Raw genomic sequence first — 21,410 nt, 5'->3', positions numbered from 1 at the left:
TCTCATCTCCTCGGTGCCACGAGGTTTAAAAAAAAGTGACCTTCAAGTTGTACGTGGAAATTTGACATTGTTTTCAAACATTATCTCGAGAGCGGGAAATTTCCATTCCGGCCATAACCCACAGGAAAACTTACCTACAGACAAATGTCTTGATGTACCCATGATCATATAAAGCAAGACTGGAATTAGAGCAGTGTAAAGACCAGTAACAGGGGGAAGGGTCGCTAACATAGCGAACGCGAGACCTGAAAAAAACACAACAAATTTTGCGACTTTAACTTTTTACACTGTATGTCTCAGGGTACAAAATTGCTCACTGTTCAAAGCTCTGCAGAGACCAGAGACCAATTTAATATTCTGAGTTTTAAAGTGCAGTTATTCGCCGTCAGAGAGGCAAGCTGTCAAATGCTTCACAAGAGAAACAACAAATGTCGGCAAGATCAGGTGCCCCAGACGGGACACCACCGAGTCCCAGTTTCGTAGCGATTGCTCTTACTACTGGGAATACCAAGGTAACCACAGGACAGTCATTAGACCAACGATCACCAGACATTTGTTCCCAGGATTGTCGTTCTGATACCTCCATTAATGTCCGGAAGGGACATGGGCACCACATGTGTTTGCCTCAATTTTTGGTGAGTTCGATTTCGTTTGAGTTCATCAGACAATCGATAATGTTTGATTAATCATCGAATCTAATCATTCAGAGATCAAAATAAAAAAGAAAGAAAGAATATTTCAGGTTTTAATGTAGCCTTAAAGATTTAATTTCCCTCTTATTTCGTTTAACCTGACGACAAATGTGCCAGAATTGAATATGCTATCGATTACTCAACCGCGCTAACCCATTTAAATTACGTAACACTTGGTGCTGTGCATTTTTGTTCTTTACATAAGAATTTACGATTCTTATTAACAGAAAAGAAACGGTTGAACGAATTACATACGAATTCACTCTGATAATGATAATAACAAAAAACAACAGCTCATATGCCTGTAACTAATATTACTTTATACCTACTTAAGAGAAATAACAATATATACTGTTACACAATTGTTATTTAAATTTCGGGTCCGTTAGCCTTCAAACAAGGTCCTCAGTTTTCGGATTTGTCTATAAAGCCACGAGACAGGGTGGACCGAAATCTGATGGCTCTTGGTATATAAACTGCCCGAATGTTGGGCCCCTTGTATTTAACTGAATGTTTGCCAAGTGGGAAGCAGTAATGAATCTATCACGCGGTCATTGTTATGGAAGGTAAGGTTACCTCACGGGACTTTGAAAAGACTATTGATATAACTAGAGGCTATCTATTACCTTGTGGAATATGCATTATGCCCACTGTAATTCCGCCGGTTATGTCGGTCAACAAATCATTCTTCACGCTGTACTTTGGCAACCATTGAAGGATCGGTGCAAGCCGAAAACAGAACTGAGAAAATCCTTGCCAAGAACAGGAACATGAAGCCAGTTTTGTGTAAACAGGCTGAAGAAAATGTTTTCTGTCAGATAACTCTTCGGACTGAAAACTTGAGCGGCGGTGAGTTGTAGTCAGCTGTAATTCATCGTAATGTTTCCTCACGATATTTATGTCAGGTTTTTCGTTATAATTGAGAACCTCTTCAGCCATTTTGGCTGTTAGAACAAATTGGTTGAAGAGCAAACAAATCAAGGAAATATCAACCTTGGCTGACAACACGAGTAACGCCACTGACTCAAGCTGCATGCAGCAAAACACTGATGTATATGATTGGCCTTTTTTTTCAATTGTACTTTGGTCAGTCCCACGTGGGAATCAAAGGTTCAATTCGATGTTTCTCGTTCAAAATTTGTGCTCTATAAATCATGAAGAGAGACAACACTGAGCTTTTGAAAAATTTTGCTTCACGTAGGGAATAATCTTTGTAAAGAAAGACCTATGCCGTTCTGAGGAACCTTGGTTCTTTCTTTCTTTCTTTCTTTCTTTTTGTTTTTTTGTTTTTTGTTGTTTCATCTTGTGCAGTCTGACGGACATACTTTTAAGACTGACTCTGAAGATATGTACAGACAAAGAAATGTGCTCTTTGCGAGTGTACTAGTGATGCTTATTGAGCACAACTTGGCATCATGTGATTTGTAAAATTGTTTCATTTGTTTTGATAAATTTGCCACTTTTTTGTCATTTTCGATGGTTGTCCAATACACACAAAGGGGTACAATTCGTCATCGCAGCGTTACGATCCCGTAACTATTCGTGTGAATATGAATAGTATTTTATCTGGGTGACTAAGCAGCGATTGGTACAATTGGTACGAATGTGAATGCATTGACGATTGACGATCCGTAAAGTGTGTATTTCAATGCTTATTACCGTTCGTACGACGTTTTACTCTCATGGCACGAATCTAACAAGGAGAAACGACAGACAGACTACCATGAACAGTTTTGTAAATCGACATCTAGTCTGTACCCTAGGGGGGATACTCGGGTATAAAAGTGATGGGGGGGGGGGAGGGTCCGACGTATTTTTTTGGGTCTAACAAAGTTTTTATCTCCTGTATTTTTTTGGGTTGAAGATTTAACCACGTATTTTTTTTTTTTGGATCTGAAACTGATCTGCGTGTATTTTTTTGGGTTCGAATTTCCGCCAGGCTTATAGTTCTTACGCAATCCAAGCCAAAGTTCCCGCAAGATCCGAAAGCATGATTTTCAGTCTTGTATTTTTTTGGGTGCACAATATAAGGTCCATGTATTTTTTTGGGTGCAAAATATTAGGCTCCGTCGGACCCCCTCCGTCACGTTTATACCCGAGTAACCCCCCTGGGGTCTGTACACGGTTGGTCATTATGCGTGGGGTGAATAATGACAAATCGACCAAAGGTGCGATGAAAAATATTTGATAGAAAATTTGTAACGTTTGATATGTTGAATTTGTCCATAACGGTACACAAAGGTAAAGGATAAACCACGTGATGTTAAAACTTCTAAAGCTCCGCTTCAGCTAAAACACGGAAAAGGAAAACAGGGAGTTATCAAAGGGAATAGTTTTTGAGTGAAAACGCGAGGAAAGTACGCTACAAATTTGCAGTATTTTTCGGGTGAAGGCGACCGATTACACCCGACTATAACAATGAAAAACAAAACAAATAAAGGCGAAATTAGAAGACCCCTTAGAAGAATAAGGTGACTGGTTACGTAATAGCTGCGCTATGCGGTTCCGCATGAAATCGGTTGGGTCATCTTTGCTGTTCACGTGTTACAGATTTCTTTGCCGGTGATTTCCAAAATTTATCCCAATTTATGCTGTGATATTCGGTTAGAGATGGCCAATACGAACCGTCAAACAAACGAAAAACGATGAAATTGATAACAAAATGTAAGGTGTGATAAATTGTTTCCAAATGTTTGTTATAAATTGATTGAATTTTTTGGTTAAAGCAGGTTAAAGTGTGTTGATATTGTCGAATTTCAAAATTCTGCGTGCACGAGCGTTTATCAGCAAAACACTCGGTATATACACCATATATGAATGGTTACTCTTCATTTGTACTTCGGTATAACACGTGTGTTTCAAAGGTTAAATTTGATGTTTTACATTTAAAATGCGTGCTTTATCCTGTTTCGACAGGTGTCTGTCGAAAAATCACTTAGGAAATTGGTTATAACAAGTTTGTTCGAAAGGGGGCCCACCTTGTCTGGGGAAGAGAGGTTATCGAAGACACTACCTATCTCATGCACATTACCGACAAAAAATATTGGCTTTAAAATTTGAGTTGACACAAATATTCATCTGCTAAGAGTCAGAGTTGCTAGATAAACAAGAGAAACGAAGTTTGGATCTCTTTGGCTGGATAGAAAGGTGGCTATGCAATAAAGACAAAGACAACATCTTTTGAGGTTGAGGAAAGGAAGGGGGGGGGGGGGGGGGCAGGCAGAGGCCACTATCTGTTTTGTGGTTTGGCGGGTCCTGTTCGAGTAGAGTAGTTTTGACCAATTCCCCTTATTCATCGGCGTGATGTCCACTCGTCTACCCAAACAATCCCATAATCCCTTCGGTACCAATCTCTTCATAGTATTTTGTCTTCAGTTCTACTTGTGTATTTTACTTTGCTTATTAAAGTGTTTTTATATATTTTTACTCAGTTCAACAGCAGAAGTTGATAAAATGCAAAGGTAAGACAATTTGGGGAGAGTCTGTAATTGTAAACAGGCTCGCTCCACTCGCCGTTTATTTTCTTCGCCCTATAACCCACTTGGGAACTTGGGGAATTCTTCGGAATGTTTGGTTCCCCAATTCCTACTACCTTCATGTCTCCACCAAACTCAGTTAAGTATCGCGGCCATCGAAGACCCCCGAATGACGACTGGATGAAAGAACTGATTTGTGTGATGTCACAATATTTTAAAATGATTCAGTTTGCGTTTTTGGTGCCAAACACTTTTTTACACCAAACACATCAAAACCTCAAAAAAATGTTCTTATCTTTTATTTTCTCCTTCTGTCCTGTCTTTATATACAAAGGGTAACTTAATTACTCTTAATCCTTTAAGCCCTAACAGTGATCAGCATCAAATTTCTCCTTGTAATATCAATGCTTATTCAACCCCTGAGGTTATGAGAATTAAGATGTGATCACCAAAGGTGAATTTTCTTGATATTTTAATAACTTGTCCCCAGCACCTTTATAAGAAAAGCGTGGGAACAAGGTAGGAGAATTTGTTCGTTGATATTAGGGGTTAAAGGATTAATTAAAGCTCCCAAACATAAGTTACTATACTGACAGTTTTGTTTTCTTTCTGCAACAATTCACATTTTTGTTGACTTCTGCTAGAAACAATCATAACTTTTACACTGATTTTTTGTAAAGATTTTCAAGATTTTACAGATAAAGATTTCAGTTAACTTTGAAACTTTCGCAAAACTTGAGCTGCCAAATCGGTCCGCCGTATCGTTCAAAGTTTTCTCTTCCCATAAGTCTAACAAGAGCTTCCTGTGGAACAAAAAACAAACACGAGTCACATTGAAGCTAATTATCACTAAACGTTTTACAAAATGTGAATTCTCTTCAGCACTTTCTTGTCTAGAGTACCTGTGTTCAAAACTTAAAAGCCCCAAATTTAATTTTGCTAAGTGTTAAGACAACACCGAAAAAACAACATCAAACAAACAAACAAAGAGCAAGCTGGACAGCTTTCATGTGAACTACACCCTGTTCAACATAATAAAAAGCACCTCAGGAAAGCACCGCTCAGTAGCTTTCATTTGAATGAGCACTGTCACAGAGATTTTGTTGTATTTTGATCAAGCCACTCAAATATTTAACATAGAACCTTTTCTCTCACATGAAATTGTTCGTAGAGCACTGGGAAGAAAATATTAACTGATTGCACCAATGAAGAACAAAATATAAATACGTTTGTAGCAATTTCTCCAAAATATGTAAGAAGAACTTTTAAAGTTGGCCAATTTTTTCAAGTTGTAATCCATTTCAATCCAAGCCATCCGAAGCAAAAGATAACAAATACTAGCTTATGTCTACTCGTAGGGAAATTGTTAATGTTAACAATACTGAACCATTATTTTAACATTTCCATCGACGCAAAGGTGTTTTCTCGCTATTCAAAGGCACGTTAAATATCGGTGACACTGCCTCTTTTAGGATTTCGCCCACAAACTCAAAAGTTAGAACCACCTTGTACAGCATAATAAACAGCACCACAAGAAAGTACTGTTCATTAGCTTTTATTTAATTGGTCACACTTAAGAATTTCGCCCACAGACTCAAAAGTTAGAACCACCTTGTACAGGATAATAAACAGCACCATAGGAAAGTACTGCTCAGTAGCTTTCATTTGAATGGTCACACTTTAGGATTTCGCCCACAGACTCAAAAGTTAGAACCACCTTGTACAGGATAATAAACAGCAAGAGTGCTCCAAACTTAAGGATTATATATCTTATAAGTTAGAATCATCTTGTACAGTCTAACAAACGACACTACAGGACAGTATTGCACAATAGCTTTCAGTTGAAATGAACTGTCATACTTTTGGCAACAGATTGAAAGGTAGGAACACGCAGTACTAACATACCTCAACAAAATCCTCCTGATGGGTGTCGATGATATTATAAGCCTGTATTAACAGATCTTCTCCTATACCACGTATACATTCTCTGAAAATAATAAAGACACAGAGATCAGTGATTTTACACCAGTTTGATGAGTACACGAGACAGGGAAACATACATGTACATTGAATAAGGGACGAAAGGTACGGCCTGTTTCGATCACGAATGAAATGGAATTTACACGCTGGTCCTTTGTAGGAAGGAACGCGAGGATCCACACTTTCGACGCCTCGTGTAGCCCTCGGCTAATTTGAAGAGGAATGTGTTCAAACTCTTTAAGAGCACCCGAGAGAAAGTGAGAGTGTACCCTGAGTATAAGGCTTTTCGGGGGTGGTGGGGGGGGGGGAAGTTTTTCTCCTCTTCTTCTCCTCCCCCTCCCCTCCCCCTCCCCTTAGGGAGGCCTGATACTCAGGTTAGTGAGAGTGTATCGGAGTAAGAAAAAAAAATCCATCAATTGTGATGAAAATTTTGGGCAGACTACAGAGAGTCATTCTTCCCGGGTGTGGAATACATATGTTTTGGATGCAAGCCTACAAATTCCACTATAACCAGCCCTCAGCACCCTCCACATGCCCCAACTTCCAAAAGAAAACCAATTTAACGACAAACAAGCCCAAGCTACATTCAAAGCATGTTACGGAGGAAGGATGGCGCAGTGGTGAGAGAACTCGCCTCCCACCAATGTGGCTCGGGTTCGATTCCCGGACTCGGCGTCATATGTGGGTTGAGTTTGTTGTTAGTTCTCATCCTTGCTCCGAGAGGTTTTTCTCCGGGTACTCCGGTTTTCCCCTCTCCTCAAAAACCAACATTTCTAAATTCCAATTCGATCCGGAAAGTATCCCAATTAGTGCTCTGCGCTGAACACATTGACACTTAATAAAACGATTTATTTATTTTATGTTACGGAAGCATAAAAGTTAAAAGACAGCCTTACCTTCTGAGTCTGTCTATTCTGTCACGTAATCTCCCAGAAGTCGTAGGTGATCCACCTAAAATAAAATAAAAATTCGTGTAATTCATGTATAAGAGGTCAATCACGCTACTTTTTAATAGTTTCTTTTATATCTCGTCAGCTTTGTGCCTAAAACTGGCCACCTTGTCTAAGTACAGTTTATTCTCCTATCCATTTTCGATGTGGTTTTTTTTTTTTTTGTTTTAATGGCTTTTTATGTTAGTTGGGCCTTCTGTCCACACGTCCAAGAATAAGCTAATCCTGGGTTAACGTGAACTTTGATTCAATTTTAATTGCGGCTCAATAAGATTATTATAAGATTTTTCCAAAAGTCAAAGAGGTCTGACCCTTAGTTTTGGCTGTGGAAAGATTAATCTTAATCAAACAGCTGCAACATGAACTGAATTTGAACCAAGGTGAAATAGAAAACTAAAATGTTCTTTTCTCACCATAAGGCACATCCAGAGGTTCCTCTTCTTCATCTTCCTCCAGCGCAGGCTCAACATCCGGGGAATCTCTATCAACGCTGATATTTGACAACTTTAATGTGGTGTCCAGCGCAGAGATTAGAGAGGTGACGTCACTTTGTCTACGGGGTTTTCTAACACACACACATCACAAAATCAAACGCGATCATCAAGAATTATTCTATCTTAGGGAGGCACGGTGGACTTTCAACCCAAAGGTCAAGACCTAACTCCTCCCCCACTCCCCCAGTCATCTTTCTTGTTGACAGAAGTGCGTGACAGGCAATGGTTATGAGGCCTGACAAACTTCTTTGTTATATGTTTTTGTTACCATTTTTGGCCTTGAACATGCACAAACCACAATAGATTTCAAAAGTGTTGGAGCAGCTGACCAGTAGAGACGTTTCTGTTAAGATATTCAACTGGGCCCAGTTGCTCGAAACATGGTTAGCGCTAACCCGGGTTAAATGCCATGACAACCTATAGGTTTTAATACCTCTTAACCAATGGTTAGCGCTAACCATGCTTCGAGCAACTCAGCCCTGTAGTGTGAACGTTAAAACAAAGGATTGTGCACGGTCGCGGCCCTTCCAACATAAATTGCAGCACCATTGTTTTCATGGCAAGGTTTCTTGACCGAAAAATTAACTTCCTTATTATAGGAATGAACGCGAATTTTTAAAATTTGCATTACTTAACGTTAATTTCCGCTTCATTAATTAAGTAGCGCGTTAATTTCCGCGACCTTAATTTCCACGAGTTTCGCCCCAAATTCTCGATACTCTCCACAAAGGAAAAAAGCATTGTTTGATCTGAGTGGAGATCTGCCGGTATCATGGACACTGTAAAGAACGCTCAAAGTGGCCAGATTCCATTGCTTAACTCCTATGTTTAGAGACAATTCCACAAACATTATTTGCATTTCGGAATTTTAAAATTAATTCGTTCCTGTTGTCTGAACAATTCTGTTTCCTTTTGTAAATGGCGTTAATTTCCCTCATTTTAGAAATTTTAGCACCTCAATTTCCTGCAATTCGCGTTAATTTAAGTCGCGTTAATTTAAAATACCTTACTTAACAAGAGCGTTAATTTCCTATAATAAGGTATGTTCGCATCAACTCTTACTTCTTTCGATTCCGGCAAGGATAAGAGAGACGAGCTGTTCAAACTAGACTTGTGCAAGCCGATCGTTTTATTTTTGGAATAAGAGAAATTTCTTCTTTCAACAAGATAGACATTTAGATGATTGCAAAACGCCAGTTGCATTTCTGCGTGTGAAGTGACGATGAGTAAAATGTACGCGGAAAACACGCCCTTCGGGATACGTGCGAGTGTAGCGCGAGATGAGTGCGTGGAATAAGTCCGTGTGTGGAACGCGATGAGATAAACACGCGCAGGGAATATGTACGTGTGTACCACGCGAGGAGTGAGATGAGAAAACGCGCTTGCAGAATAGGTACGTGTGTAGACTATGAGTAAAGCGTGCGCGCATGGAATATCAAGTTAACGTGCATGTGTTGTACGCGATAAGAAAAACGTGCACACACGGAATAAAACCCGTGTTGCTCTTCCTATCAAAAGTCCGATTGAAACTCACCACACTAACCAGGGGTGCTTACCATTTACGCAACCCACCTGGATGGAAATTTTCGGCATAAATACGAAATGCTTTAGCTTGTCTTAACAGAAGATGGATAACATGCAAAATGTATGAACATCAGCTGTAAATCCCAAAAGGAGCAATAAAAATGCATCACTTTGACCAGAAGCCCATAATTTCAGAAGTACTCCAAATGGAATGATGCGTACCATTTGATTTTCCAACTGGAATTTCCGGGTTTTCCATATAAATAGTAAGCGCCCAGCATATACCCCTACCCCTCCATGGTAAAAAAAAACTAAGTAAACAAGCTTGACCAATATAATAATTCAGTCCTTTTAATGCAACAAAAACTGACCAATTGCTTAATAACAAAGACTAACTTATTCTAACTTAATAGGACATTTTCACTATGGCGTCATTTGACTACAACTACCAGAATCCTTCAGTTTTTTGTTTTCTCATGCTAATTAGAGCTATTGTTCTTTGCTCTCCAATGAGATTACAAAATTTACATTTGAAAAGGAAAACGAAATGAATTCTGGTAGTTGTAGTCAATTGACGTCATCATGAAAATGGCCTATTGGGAAACTCAGACGGACTAGTGCACAGGTCATTTATAAATTAGAAGAGAAGCTAATTTCTTCACTCACCTCTGTACCGGTGCTGATGGATCGTCCAAGCCGCTGATCTCCTCTAATTCAGAATCCGAGTCACTGTCTGGTTCAACTGAATCCTGAAAAGAGCGTCAAAATGTACAGTGAATTTAACAACTGGTTCAAGTTTAGCGAGCGTTTATCGAGTTATGATGTACGCAGGAAGTTTGTAGAGAACTAGAGAAGCGTAAGAGTTGCTCGAGGCGCAACCCTAGCGTTTTGGGAGCTCTCCAAACTCGGCGTCCAAGTTTTAATCTGTATTTTGTGACAAGGTTTTCAAGTTTTTCGCCCTCTAATTCATACTGACTCCTAATGCTGTTTTTCTCTTTGTGACTCCTTCCTTTTTGTAGGGGCGAATCATATTAATGCCATGATTTCGACTACCACATACAGTAAAAAGACCAAAATTTCATGGCTTGTCGATCATCGTTTTAAAAGGGTTCACTGTACATACATACATACACATCTCTCCTCCAACTGGAGATGAGCCCAAGGTAGGGACTCTTAATGCGATGTTGCTCAAACATGCATCCAGAAGTGCTCTGATGGGCTTTTTCTAATATATTATTAAACATTTAACAGTTATCCTGCGAAATCGCGCGAAATATTCCGCAAGATTGAGCAGGATAAATCTTTTATTATTCAACACATTGATAACAAAGCACAGTTTTATTACAGAAAATCTAGAGATCTTTATTTCGCCCTTTTTCTCCCCGACACACGAAATTACGTATATCGCAGGATATCTGTTGACTGAGGCCGACAAATATTCAGTGCACCATGACCACATTTGGGCAGTGTTACAATGTGTGAATAATAAAACCAGATATATACACTGGCATCTGAATTCACATTTTACTTCTCCCCTGTGGTCTAACAAGTCTACTTACAGCGAGAGAAGAACTGGATTCCTGTCTTGGTATGGGCCTGCCACCATCTGGGACATCAAGGCCTGCAGCCATCAGCTGGCGTCTAGGAACGTCCACCGCTGATCCCTGCTTGGGTGTTACTGCAGAAGCCAACTAAGATTAGTAATGGGGGGGGATATAGATTTAGTCCATAACCAATCAGATTGAACGTGATGATGTCATCAGAATGGAATGTGAATGTCCTGCAATCTGATTGGTTAATACACGGAATACTGCAATCTGATCAGTTAGGGACTATATTGTCCCCCCCCCCCCCCCCTTTACTACTTAGGGTGTCTTTTTTAAACCACGTGCAGAGTTAGTCTTTTCTGAAGTTCAAATGAGGATGTGTGGATCCCATGAAAATAATTATAATTACTCGAAATTGGTAGGATTATACACTGTAGGTTTGAGAATGTCATGTTGGATAGCAAACGTTTGGTGAGCTTTAACAAATCATATCAGAAAAGATTAGATGTTTTGAAAGATAATACAACCACCAACTCAGAGTTAGAGAGGCGAGAATCAATTCTGGGCTGTGTTTGATAGCCCTCAACAACAGTAAGCAATAGCAAACTTGGTATTAACTAACTCGCTTCAATTACTGAATTCATTAATGGCAAAATGCATCTTAAGCTGGTGACACACGGTTCAACATTTGTTGATCAACAAATGTTGCAGCTCCTGTTCAACAAATGTTGAGCAGTGTGTCATGCAGTGTTGAATGTTAAAAAAGGCCGTTCAACATGTCGAACATTGTTGAATGCAGTTGAAAGAAATAGAGTTGAGTTCTATTCCATTCAACAAGTTTCCACTTGTTGAACGGTGCAAACCAATCGTTTTCCAGCCGTATGTCACCAGCTTTAGATTGGAAATTTGCAAAATACTACTGTAACGTGAGGAAGGGCAGATTTCGTTTCAGAGGATAATAATTATTATTTCCGACCTTTTTCCTTCTTGAGTCAAAAAAGTTGTCACCAGCAAACCCGATATTTATTCAACTCTGGCCCAGTTGGCCGTTTGAATAATCTTACCTCCTATGAGCCCCTCCTGTGACCTCTTAACCTTAGCAGCTATCACTTCATTGGGGGAGGGGAGAACTGGCACTGTGGGTGGAGTGGGAACGGAATTTTTGTCACCCCTTTGTCTTTGCTTGAGCCGCCGTCTTTCTCTGGCTGACAACCCACTCTGCACGCAATAAAACAATTTCACAATCTTAAACATTAATAGTTTTATTATTATTTTTTTTTTTGCACAAAATGTAGCCTGAAACTGTCTTCTTACTAACCCATAAGACTAACAGGGCTACTCTTGGGAGTATAACAAGAGGACTTCAATTTTCTCCTTCTTTAAACAGATATAATTTGCACAAAAAAGTCAATTTTATTCTTACTACAGGATAAACACTTTCATGGAAGAAAGAAACATGGAAAATGAGCCTGCAAGACCAGATAGCTTTATTGATTTCTTCAAACCAGATAAGGTGCCTGCTCTTAAAAGTCTAAAATATCGGAAAAAGTGTCTGCTCTTGCAGACTAATGGAATATGCTCAGTTCAACAAAATTTAAGACCAGATGTCTGTCCACCTTGGAACTATTAAACATGTTATCTTAAAAAACTTATTAGAGTTGTACTTACCAAAGGTGTGTTATCACTGACAGACTTTTGACTGCAGAAAAAAAACCAATATCAATCAGTACAAACTCACAAAGTTTATAAGATAAGCAGAGTTAGATTATCACAGCCAAGGTTGATGTGGACCATAAGTTAGACTACGTAAATGATATAAGGCCTGTTCCAAACGTCGTGCTACTGCCGTGCCGAACTTAAATCAATTTGCCTCAGTAGTGGCACAGCAGTGGTTTTAAACGTCGCATTTAATTCAGTCGCGCCAAATTCTAAAACATATAAAATATAGAAAACGACAAAATTAACCCAAAAACATTAAAATAATTGGCATGGCAAGAGCAAGCCGTTTGAAACCAAGTCGCGCTACTGCCGTACGGCATGACAGGGCCTGCCGTGCTACTGCCGTGCTAAATAGTCGTGCCGAACTTAATTCAGCCTGCCAAACTAAATGGTTTCAAACGTTGTGCTACTGCCGTGTTTAAGTCGAATTAAATTCTTGGATTTAGTTGGGCACGGCAGTAGCACAATGTTTGGCACATGCCTAACTCTTTCCTGAAGGCTAGTCAAGCTCAACCAAATGAAAGCCATGTCAGATTCTCTTATATTTTCCACCTTTTTGAATAAAGAATACAGCTTTTTTCCCTTCAACAGAGCAGTTCTCACTGACCATGCGCAATGAATTCTACAGTGGTAAAACCACATAAATGTCAAATGGATGAAGTCATTTTCCTGGAAATGGAAAATATTTGCTCAAACAGCAATAAATTATAAGGAGCAAACAGCTTTTACCCTTCTCACACAAAGCAAATAAATTCTCAAACATGAATCTACTTTAAGTATAAAATTCAATTTGATGTGTATTTGTTTCAAATTCTTTTCTTACAATGTAATTTATAAGTGGTGAAATAAATGAATAAATAAATAAATATATAAATAGATAGATAAATAACGAGCAAGAATTAAAATTATTGCACAAGAACTTTACTGCACCTTGTTTCAGAATCTGCAGTGCTTTTATCTTCGTCTTCTTCCTCCTCTTCTTCTTCCTCAGCATAATGTGATCTGGCTGCATGGGAACTGCTTGTTACTTTGTATCTTCGTCTTGCCCTAGGACTCCTGGAAGCTGGCAAATCACCCCCTGGGATCCCTCCCTTGGGAGGCTGTGGTAAGGGTCGCACAGGCTGTTGAGACTTGAATGAAAATGAAATAAAACAAAGAAGGATGACTTCAATTTACCTACACATGTTTTTCCAAAATATGACAGACACAAATACAAACTAACCCTTGCAGAAATGATTTGTAATTCAGAACATAATTGCTTCTTCAGAAGCAGGTTACCCATTTCAGCTTTGGTAATGATAATACAATTACGTAGCACATGCTCCATATGACTGGAGTTTGTAAAATTTCTAAAATTTATGATAATTCAGTAAGTTCTTTTAGACCCTGTCTCCAGCTTGTAGTTAATGATCTCCCACGTGACTGGTCACAGCAAACGTATTTTAATTTAAGTGAGATTTACACAGTACCAACTAAATGAAAGTGACTTCACCGTCCTGTAAGTTACAGAAATGTGTCTGTTTATACCTCTGTCCTCGGTGTCCTGAGTTTAACAGCACTTGGTAACGGCCTCTTTTCCTCATTAACAGCAAGTTTCTCAGAAGTCTCAGCTGATTTCTTAGCAGTATCATCCACACCTCTCTGCTTTGCTGCACTCCTATTACTCAACTTTTCGCCAGCTGACTTTTTCCTTTCTGCCATTTGTTTCTTTATCACCTCCCGTTGTTTGGAGTCTACAACGTTTTTCTCCTCAGCTTTTTTGATGTGCACCTCAGTTTGTCCTTTTCCTGAAGACCCACTTGATGAACTACAAGAATCTACAGACAACCTTTCTTGATCATTTCTTGCAGAAATTTTTGGTGATTTCTTTGGCGGCTTTTCTTCGTCTAAAACACAATCAATGGCAGATGCCGTTGCAATAGAAGCCTCAAGTCCAGATCCGGAATAACCAGAGTCAGATTTTGACACTTGTGACTTTGATTCTCTGGATTTTGCACTTGGGGTCCTTTCACCTTTTGTTCCAACTTTTTTCTTTTGTCTATTAAGGTAGAATCATGAATAAAATAATATTACTACTATTATTATTACACTCAAGCTGTAAAAAGCAAGAGTGCATAATTAAATGCATACAGCGGGAGCAAAATAGTGTCATTTGCTCAATTCAAGGTAGTTTGCTCATATGCTCTCAAAGTGAATGGATGACTCTGGAATCCAAAAATTCATGGAAGGTGTACATGTCTCCTTTTGCTTCCAAAAAGAAAATTAAGGACAACCAAGCATTTTTCAGCAATAATAAAGCAGCTTTAGTTTGGGGAAAAAATCATTGTACACAATTTGTTCAGTCTATAATTTAAAGCTTTTTAGAATTGTTGTCTCTTATTATAATTACCTCAGAAATTTGAATGGTTATCCCCAATTTTCCAATAGTCCTTGCTAAGATCTTTCCCACAAAGTCAAACTGTGCAAAAATAATCCTGTATCAGGATGTACTGTCCTTAACTAAGTGCCCTCAGACTGTGGTTAAGTGTGAATCAACACTCACCTATTTTTTGTTCCCTCAAGAAACAGAGCAATCTGTTTTTTTATGAAGCTATGACGCAGCAAGCGCTGAGCGCTGGGCCTCTTCTCAGGATTCAGCTCTAACATACTTTGCACAATTGAACAAAGATCAGGGCTATAATCTGACGGAAGAGGTGGAGTCTGCGAAAAATAGTAATTACAACCATTCACGTATATTGCGTATTTTATTTATTTCCTCCACTTAAAGCACATCATTACATTGTGTCAATAAGTTTGTAAATTATATAAATATGTTGTGTAGGTCTAGAAAAAATCCATACCCACCCCATGGAAGGTCATCAGAAATTCCTGGGGGGAGGGGGGTCTTAAAAGTCAAAATTTTAGAAGCAAAGTATGAAGCTAAACTGGAATTTCCTAGGGGGGATGGGGGGGGGGGGGTGCAAAACAAAAAACCTTCCGTGGGGGGAGTATGGATATTTTCTGGAACTGCACATCACTAAAGAGGAGGGTGGCACTTCTAGGTTAACTCTAATATTGTGCCCCTTCCTACAAATTATTTTTATTATGGTAAATGAGAAGAATAGTTAATTTTTATACATATTCATAAGGAAGAAGATACACAAGTATAAATTATACAAAGTTTGTTTGAGAGCAGAATAGATATTTGTACAATTTATAACATTATATGAGCATTAGTACTGAGTAGCAATAAAGTTTCAGTGTTCTTTTACACACTTGCCTCAAAAAGATTTTTGACGGATACATAAAGGAATATTGTTCCAACCATTCAATCAAAAATTAGAATTTAAAGTGAGATTTCACAAACTTGAGGCAAGACTCTAGCATAACTGAAGGGCTGAGAGCACCATCATTTAATGTCAAAGTTAGCTGACTTGATAATTTGGCCTTGTTTTTGTCAAAAACTAAGCACAAACCTGTGAAAAAACACAGAGCAGTGTTCCCTGACAACACTTAAGGCCACGTTCAAAAATTTAGACACTTTTAGCAAAACAAAAAATCAGCCTAAAATTTAACATAAGACAGATATATGTGCTGTCGAGAAGATTACCCAGCTATTGTCCACAACCACAAGGCCCATCAGACTTTTAATCAGATCCTGATTCAAATAAAGTTATTCATATACCGTACCTTCCCTTTGAGAATCTTGTAAACCAAAGAGCTCATATCCTTTGCATTGAAGGCATGTCTCAGCGTACACATCTCATATAAACAGCAGCCTAAAGCCCACACATCAGACTGCAAAATGAAACACTTGCTCAGTTTTCACCTGCTTACAGTACATATCTAGCAATCAATGACAATAACAAATCAGTCTGTTCAACATCTCGCTACTCCAAAAAATAAACTGTCAAACAATGTCTAGACTTGTTGGAATCATGATAAAAATGAATGTTTGATGATTTTTTTTGCCATATGTCCACATGTTGAACAGTCAAAAGTGTTGAAAAGAATATACCTTGGCTCTATTTTTATTCAGGAGTGTTGAACAAAATTATCGACTGGCTTGAACTTTAACCTCTTGGTATTAAATACAATACAATGTTCGACATTTGTTGACCAGCAGTAACCACCTTAATTGACACAACATAGTTATAATGTTAAACTGCCTGCACCCTGCTAGCAGAGGTTTCTCGTTATCCTGTTTTCTGTTGTTTTTGGGAGTTTCCATCACATGTGTTGGATAAAAAAGGAGAAGAAAACAGGAATTGAACCTGTGATCTTTTGATGACTTGTTTGGATGTTCAAACAGTTGAGCTACAGGAGACTCATGGGAGCTATTAGGCCATTAAACTACAGTGTAGTTTCATGTGGCTTTTATAAATATTTGGTTTGAATTTCAAACATATAAAGCATTAATATTTTCTAAGACATTCTACCTTGTGATTGTAAGGTTTATTAGAAAACAGCTCTGGAGACATATAATAAGGGGTTCCAATCAGAGTAGTAGCCATATCTGAAGATGTTTCCAGTACTCTTGCTATACCAAGATCACCAACCTAACAACAACAAAAATAACAACAATATCATTCATTTTTGTTTTTAATAGTACAGTAACTATGAAAACAAACCGTACACAGCCCTCACAAAATGTACCAGCAGCTGATGATTTTGCCAGCTTGAGACAATGATTTGCCCCTTAGTTCACATTTCACTTTGAATGAAACTTTATTTTCCCTCAGATCTGATTGAGGCTGTTTAGGCCTCTAGCAAAATACAAGCTAATGTGCCAAGAAACAATATGTACACATGTAATCATTAAGTGAAAGAGTTATCCAAAAGATGAAATTTTTCGTACTTCTTGTTGAAATAATTTGATATCAGTCATTGACCTAAACTCAGAGTTCTAAGCTTTGGAAGCAGTGTACACTGTGGATTTCAATCGATGCCATGTGGTTTAAAACTTAGGCAAACTAATTTATTTACTCCTTTGAGTTTCTACCTTCAACTCCAGTTATGTTGCTTGTACTGAGAGGTCAGTGTATAGCAGTCCTATGACTGACTACTCAAGACCCATAACTACCAGATGAATCAAGTCAATTCAACACTGCTATAGAATGTGGCAAACACTTCATTGATTTAACCATGACTTACTTTGATAATGTTGCTCTTTGTTAGGAAAATGTTTTGAGTCTTTAGATCCCTGTGAAGGACATGCCTCTCGTGCATATACTACAAAGCAAAATTATGATATACTGTGTTATAAATACATCTTGTTTGATGGTTTTACACATAACACGCGTGGATATTTTGCAAGTTGCGGAGTATTTTTCCGAGCCCCGAAAGGGCAAGGAAAAGTACGAGCAGTGAGCAAAATGTCCACGTGTATTAATTATAATTAACTTCATGAACCTGTTCTACATGGAAAAGTTCACGAATTTCAAAGTCGATGGCTAGAATTACCTATAAATACAGTCAAACCTTTCCATATGGACACTTCTCTATAACTTAGGGATAGTTCCATTAGACTGGTCCTGGCAAAACCCCCAGTGCAAATATTTTCTATTGAAAAACCTGTTTATTCCTTTTCATGCAGCTTTGTGTCATGCCTGTTTTATAAATTATGTTCAATGATTTGTATGGATGAGATAATTCTGGTGAAAATCTTTGAAGGATCTTCTAAGATCTTCAAAGATCCTCAAAGATCTGCAAAGATCTGCAAAGGTCTTGTAAAGATCCTTAAAGACAAGGATCTTTCAAAGATTAATTCAGTGAATGACACAGGTATACTCGGAAAAAGAAAGTCAAAGTGCTCTTTCCTTTGTTTTTAGTATGCCTGTGATATTCACTGAATAATACATCATTCTCATTTATTCACCAGGCTTAAAATATTCCATCACATTTATTCCATGTATTAAGTAAATTAAATTATATATCAAACATGAGAAAGCATGAAAGCATTTCAGATATCCAAACACTGAGAAGACTAGGTTGAATTAAAAACAAGGCAGTCATCCGAGTCTTTTTAAACGACTTCGAGGTGTTTGGATACCTGATGAAACTTTACAGTAAATAGGAACACATCTCCAAACCATGGTCACAGTGTAGTGATTTTCTTTGCTTTCTCTTGATGAATTATTAACAAGTTTGAGGAAAATGTTTCAACTGGTGCACCTTAAAATACCAGTTTGAATCATGTTAGCTAAAGTACACTTACTCACTGTTCTCAGGAAGCCTTAAAAATGGCATCATATTCATTACCTCTATACCCCTGACACCTCTCTTCTCTGCTCTATCCATAATGGTGTCCCATGTTAGGTAAGGAAGTTTAACATTGTATGAGATTTTTGGTAAAAGGGTTAATCATTCTTGTAGACGGGTGTTTCTAAATTAAATGGGTAACTAATTTAAGGGAAAATGTACCTAATAAGCTTTCTATATACTGACTGAAGTAACCGTCCAATTAATAACAGTGTGTCTGTATCAAGACCATGTCATTAGCAGGGTTCAACTTTATTTATAGAATATTATGACAAAAAATACCTGTAATGCCATGGCAATTTGAACAAACCACTCAACAACTTGTGTCTCTTCCAGGATTTTGCCTTCTTTAGCTTGGGTTTTTAGCTTTGAGTAGAGATCTCCTCCTTCACAAAAGTTCATTACAATGTACAGGAATCCAGGTTCATCTTGGAAAGATTCTCGGTATGAAACAATGTTTGGATGACGTAGCTGTGATAGCAATTTTGCCTATAAAGTGGCGATAAGTGAATTAGTTATACCATTAATCGTTGTACCATCTTCATTTTAATAATATTATTGCATAGTGGTGGTGGTGGTGGTGGTAGTAACAAATGATCGTTCACCACGAGACATTAATCTCAGCCTGGGGTATTTTTCAGGATGGCCCTGGAAAAAATTGGAGCACTACCTAAATACTACTAATAATCAAAGATTAGTAGTGCGTGATCTTGATTCCAGGCTCTTTGCCAAGTTGATGACATCTAAGTTTACAAATAAGAATATAAAATGCTCAAGCTTTTCTCCTGAGATAATAATTATATTATGTTATAATCCATCCAATGTTTTCGCTCTCGCGCGATTGGTCTAAACGCCTCACATGACCGAATATATTCCCCAAATGTTATTCCCCAATTTCAAAAACTTCAAGGCGCGTCTTGTTTACAATTAAAATTAATGTCAAGATGGGGAAAAGGTTTGCTTTTGTGACAGAAGCAGAGATAAAGCTGCTGCTCGATAAAGCAGTATCAGAAAACAACATACGCTCTAAACTTTTTTGACGGTAAACTGTTCTTAAATGAAATGTTCAAATACTCAAGCTCGTTGCTACACGTTGCGAAAAATATTTGAAGGATAATAACCACAATAGCCTCCATTTGGCTTGAAAAATATGCTCAGATATTTGTCCTTGGACATTATCCGCTCCTCGAAGCTCACAGTTTCCTCGAGCTTCGCTCTCGGAAAACTGTTCGCTTCTCAGAACAGATAATGTCCACGGACAAATATCTGAGCACATTTTCACGCCAAATGGAGGCTATTGTTTATATATAATTAAAGATATCATGATATTCAGAGAGATCTCAGTATCATGTAGTCATAATATCTTGTTGATATTATTTTGTTGCCAACATCATTTCTATTACAAAAGACACAGCAATGACAAAACTTAATATTTTTATTAAAAATAGATAACCCAATATCTTATCTTGCCAGACAATACAACATATCTCTGGATATCGTCTAAGATGCTATCATAATGGTATCTTTGGTGATGATAAAACATCATAACTCATTACATCACGATATCTACTTGTGTTAGCCATGACCTGCTGTACGTGTTAGGTTAAACAAAGCCATTTTGATAGTTGTCTTAGGGTATTACAATTAGCTGTTTATATAAACAAAGATTTAAGGAAGTACATTTTATAAACTTCAATTTCTCACCTCTTGCTCTGCAGCTTTCCTTTCCCTGACAGAAGCTTTAGAAAGATCCACCTTCTTCATTACATACTAGAATTCAAAGAGTGCAAAATAATTAGGGGAATGAACTAAGCTTATCTTTACCAACAGATCTAAACTTGAGCTTAATTAGCCGTAAAATCAAAACCTGTACGTAACAGTTCACCTGTTTCTTATCCTTTCTGTGTTTCACCAAATAAACTTCTCCATAGCTTCCTTTGCCGATAACCTTGCCGATAGTGTAATGATCCAAAGGCATTTTCCCGCTCTATAACGATCGATAACTCACGTGCGATCAATAAACGCTCGCTTACAATATCCCTCACTTGGCATGAGCCTTTTACAATTATTCCAAAGTCATGGTACTATACAACAAGCTTTTCACCACAAAAACCTGGATCCAAGTAGCCTGTAGTCTTCCATTGAAACTTGGGGTACGTCAGAAAGTACTTTCACTGAGAAATGGAGCCATGTTTACAAGCAGGAAGCTTGTATTTTTGCCAGAATTTAGCGATAAGAAATCTTACGCGTCGTCTGTAACTATGTGACCAATGATGCATTGCGCCGAGAATGAGTCATGCAGAAGCGGAGGGGACTGGGACTGAAATTTACGAGTGTGATCCCGTGTGATCCCGTACGATCCCGTTCTCTCAGTCCCGTAACATGTAACAAGAGAGGACACGACGAGAATGTTTTGGACTTTATTGAACCCTGTTATAGCTTGTTATTTACGTCAAAGAATTGAGAATAAACAATAAATTGAAACAATTACATGGATCAACCGAGCTGATATAGGCTAGTTCTCAAAAAATCTACCCTATTCATGACAACGAGCGCGCATAGGAACTCAAAACAGTTGTTATAAAGTGTCAGTCTTCAGCAGGAGGGTCTTAATTCTGTCCAATGGGAACAGCATGCGAGCAAGATGTCTGTCCACGCGCAAATCTAAAATTCACGCGTGAGCTTCGGAGCTCGGAGGAGCGGGTAAACTCAGGTGTTTCTTGGCGTTGTGGAAATCACCACTTGTTAGATCATGCGTTTTGTAGCACGTTTCTCGGAAATCTTATAA

General features: G+C 38.2%; 2 protein-coding genes across 3 annotated transcripts in view; both read right to left on the bottom strand.

Moving 5' to 3' along the window:
• LOC146451618 (prestin-like) overlaps positions 1 to 1,732 on the bottom strand; it is a 37,392-nt gene extending 35,660 nt beyond the window's left edge. For both annotated transcript variants that reach the window (XR_014860007.1, XM_085099031.1), the window contains exons 1-2: positions 1,319 to 1,732; positions 135 to 245 (exon numbers count right to left, since the gene is read on the bottom strand). Coding sequence is in view for 1 of the 2 variants with exons in the window: in XM_085099031.1 (XP_084955157.1) it covers positions 135 to 245; positions 1,319 to 1,727 (520 nt within the window). In the remaining variant the exon portion in view is untranslated. The remainder of the gene's footprint in view (positions 1 to 134; positions 246 to 1,318) is intronic.
• Positions 1,733 to 4,445: 2,713 nt separating this feature from the next.
• LOC146451617 (uncharacterized) lies at positions 4,446 to 20,883 on the bottom strand. Its single transcript, XM_085099030.1, has 17 exons — positions 20,508 to 20,883; positions 20,327 to 20,392; positions 18,905 to 19,111; positions 17,516 to 17,593; positions 16,801 to 16,920; positions 16,052 to 16,159; positions 14,925 to 15,082; positions 13,910 to 14,420; positions 13,313 to 13,512; positions 12,332 to 12,362; positions 11,728 to 11,881; positions 10,676 to 10,794; positions 9,783 to 9,865; positions 7,512 to 7,663; positions 7,045 to 7,099; positions 6,074 to 6,155; positions 4,446 to 4,971 (listed from the first exon to the last, which is right to left on the bottom strand). Exons 1-17 carry the CDS (start codon positions 20,598 to 20,600, stop codon positions 4,876 to 4,878), a joined length of 2,313 nt encoding a protein of 770 aa, XP_084955156.1. The 5' UTR covers positions 20,601 to 20,883; the 3' UTR covers positions 4,446 to 4,875.
• Positions 20,884 to 21,410: the final 527 nt, after the last annotated feature.

Source organism: Pavona decussata, unplaced genomic scaffold (genome assembly GCF_977016875.1).
Source record: "Pavona decussata unplaced genomic scaffold, jaPavDecu1.1 SCAFFOLD_386, whole genome shotgun sequence".
In the NCBI taxonomy this organism is placed as follows: domain Eukaryota; kingdom Metazoa; phylum Cnidaria; class Anthozoa; order Scleractinia; family Agariciidae; genus Pavona; species Pavona decussata.
Note: the sequence above shows the minus strand (reverse complement) of the source record. Positions and strands in the feature narration are given on the sequence as shown.

What these genes read in the sequence shown, in the direction of transcription:
- LOC146451617 (XM_085099030.1), bottom strand. Translation starts at nt 20,600, where the DNA reads ATGCCTTTGGATCATTACACTATCGGCAAGGTTATCGGCAAAGGAAGC. An exon ending in CAAAGAGCAACATTATCAAA is followed by an intron (nt 16,921 to 17,515) that starts GTAAGTCATGGT and finishes TGTTGTTGTTAG; the next exon opens with GTTGGTGATCTTGGTATAGC. An exon ending in AGAATAGACAGACTCAGAAG is followed by an intron (nt 6,156 to 7,044) that starts GTAAGGCTGTCT and finishes TATTATTTTCAG; the next exon opens with AGAATGTATACGTGGTATAG.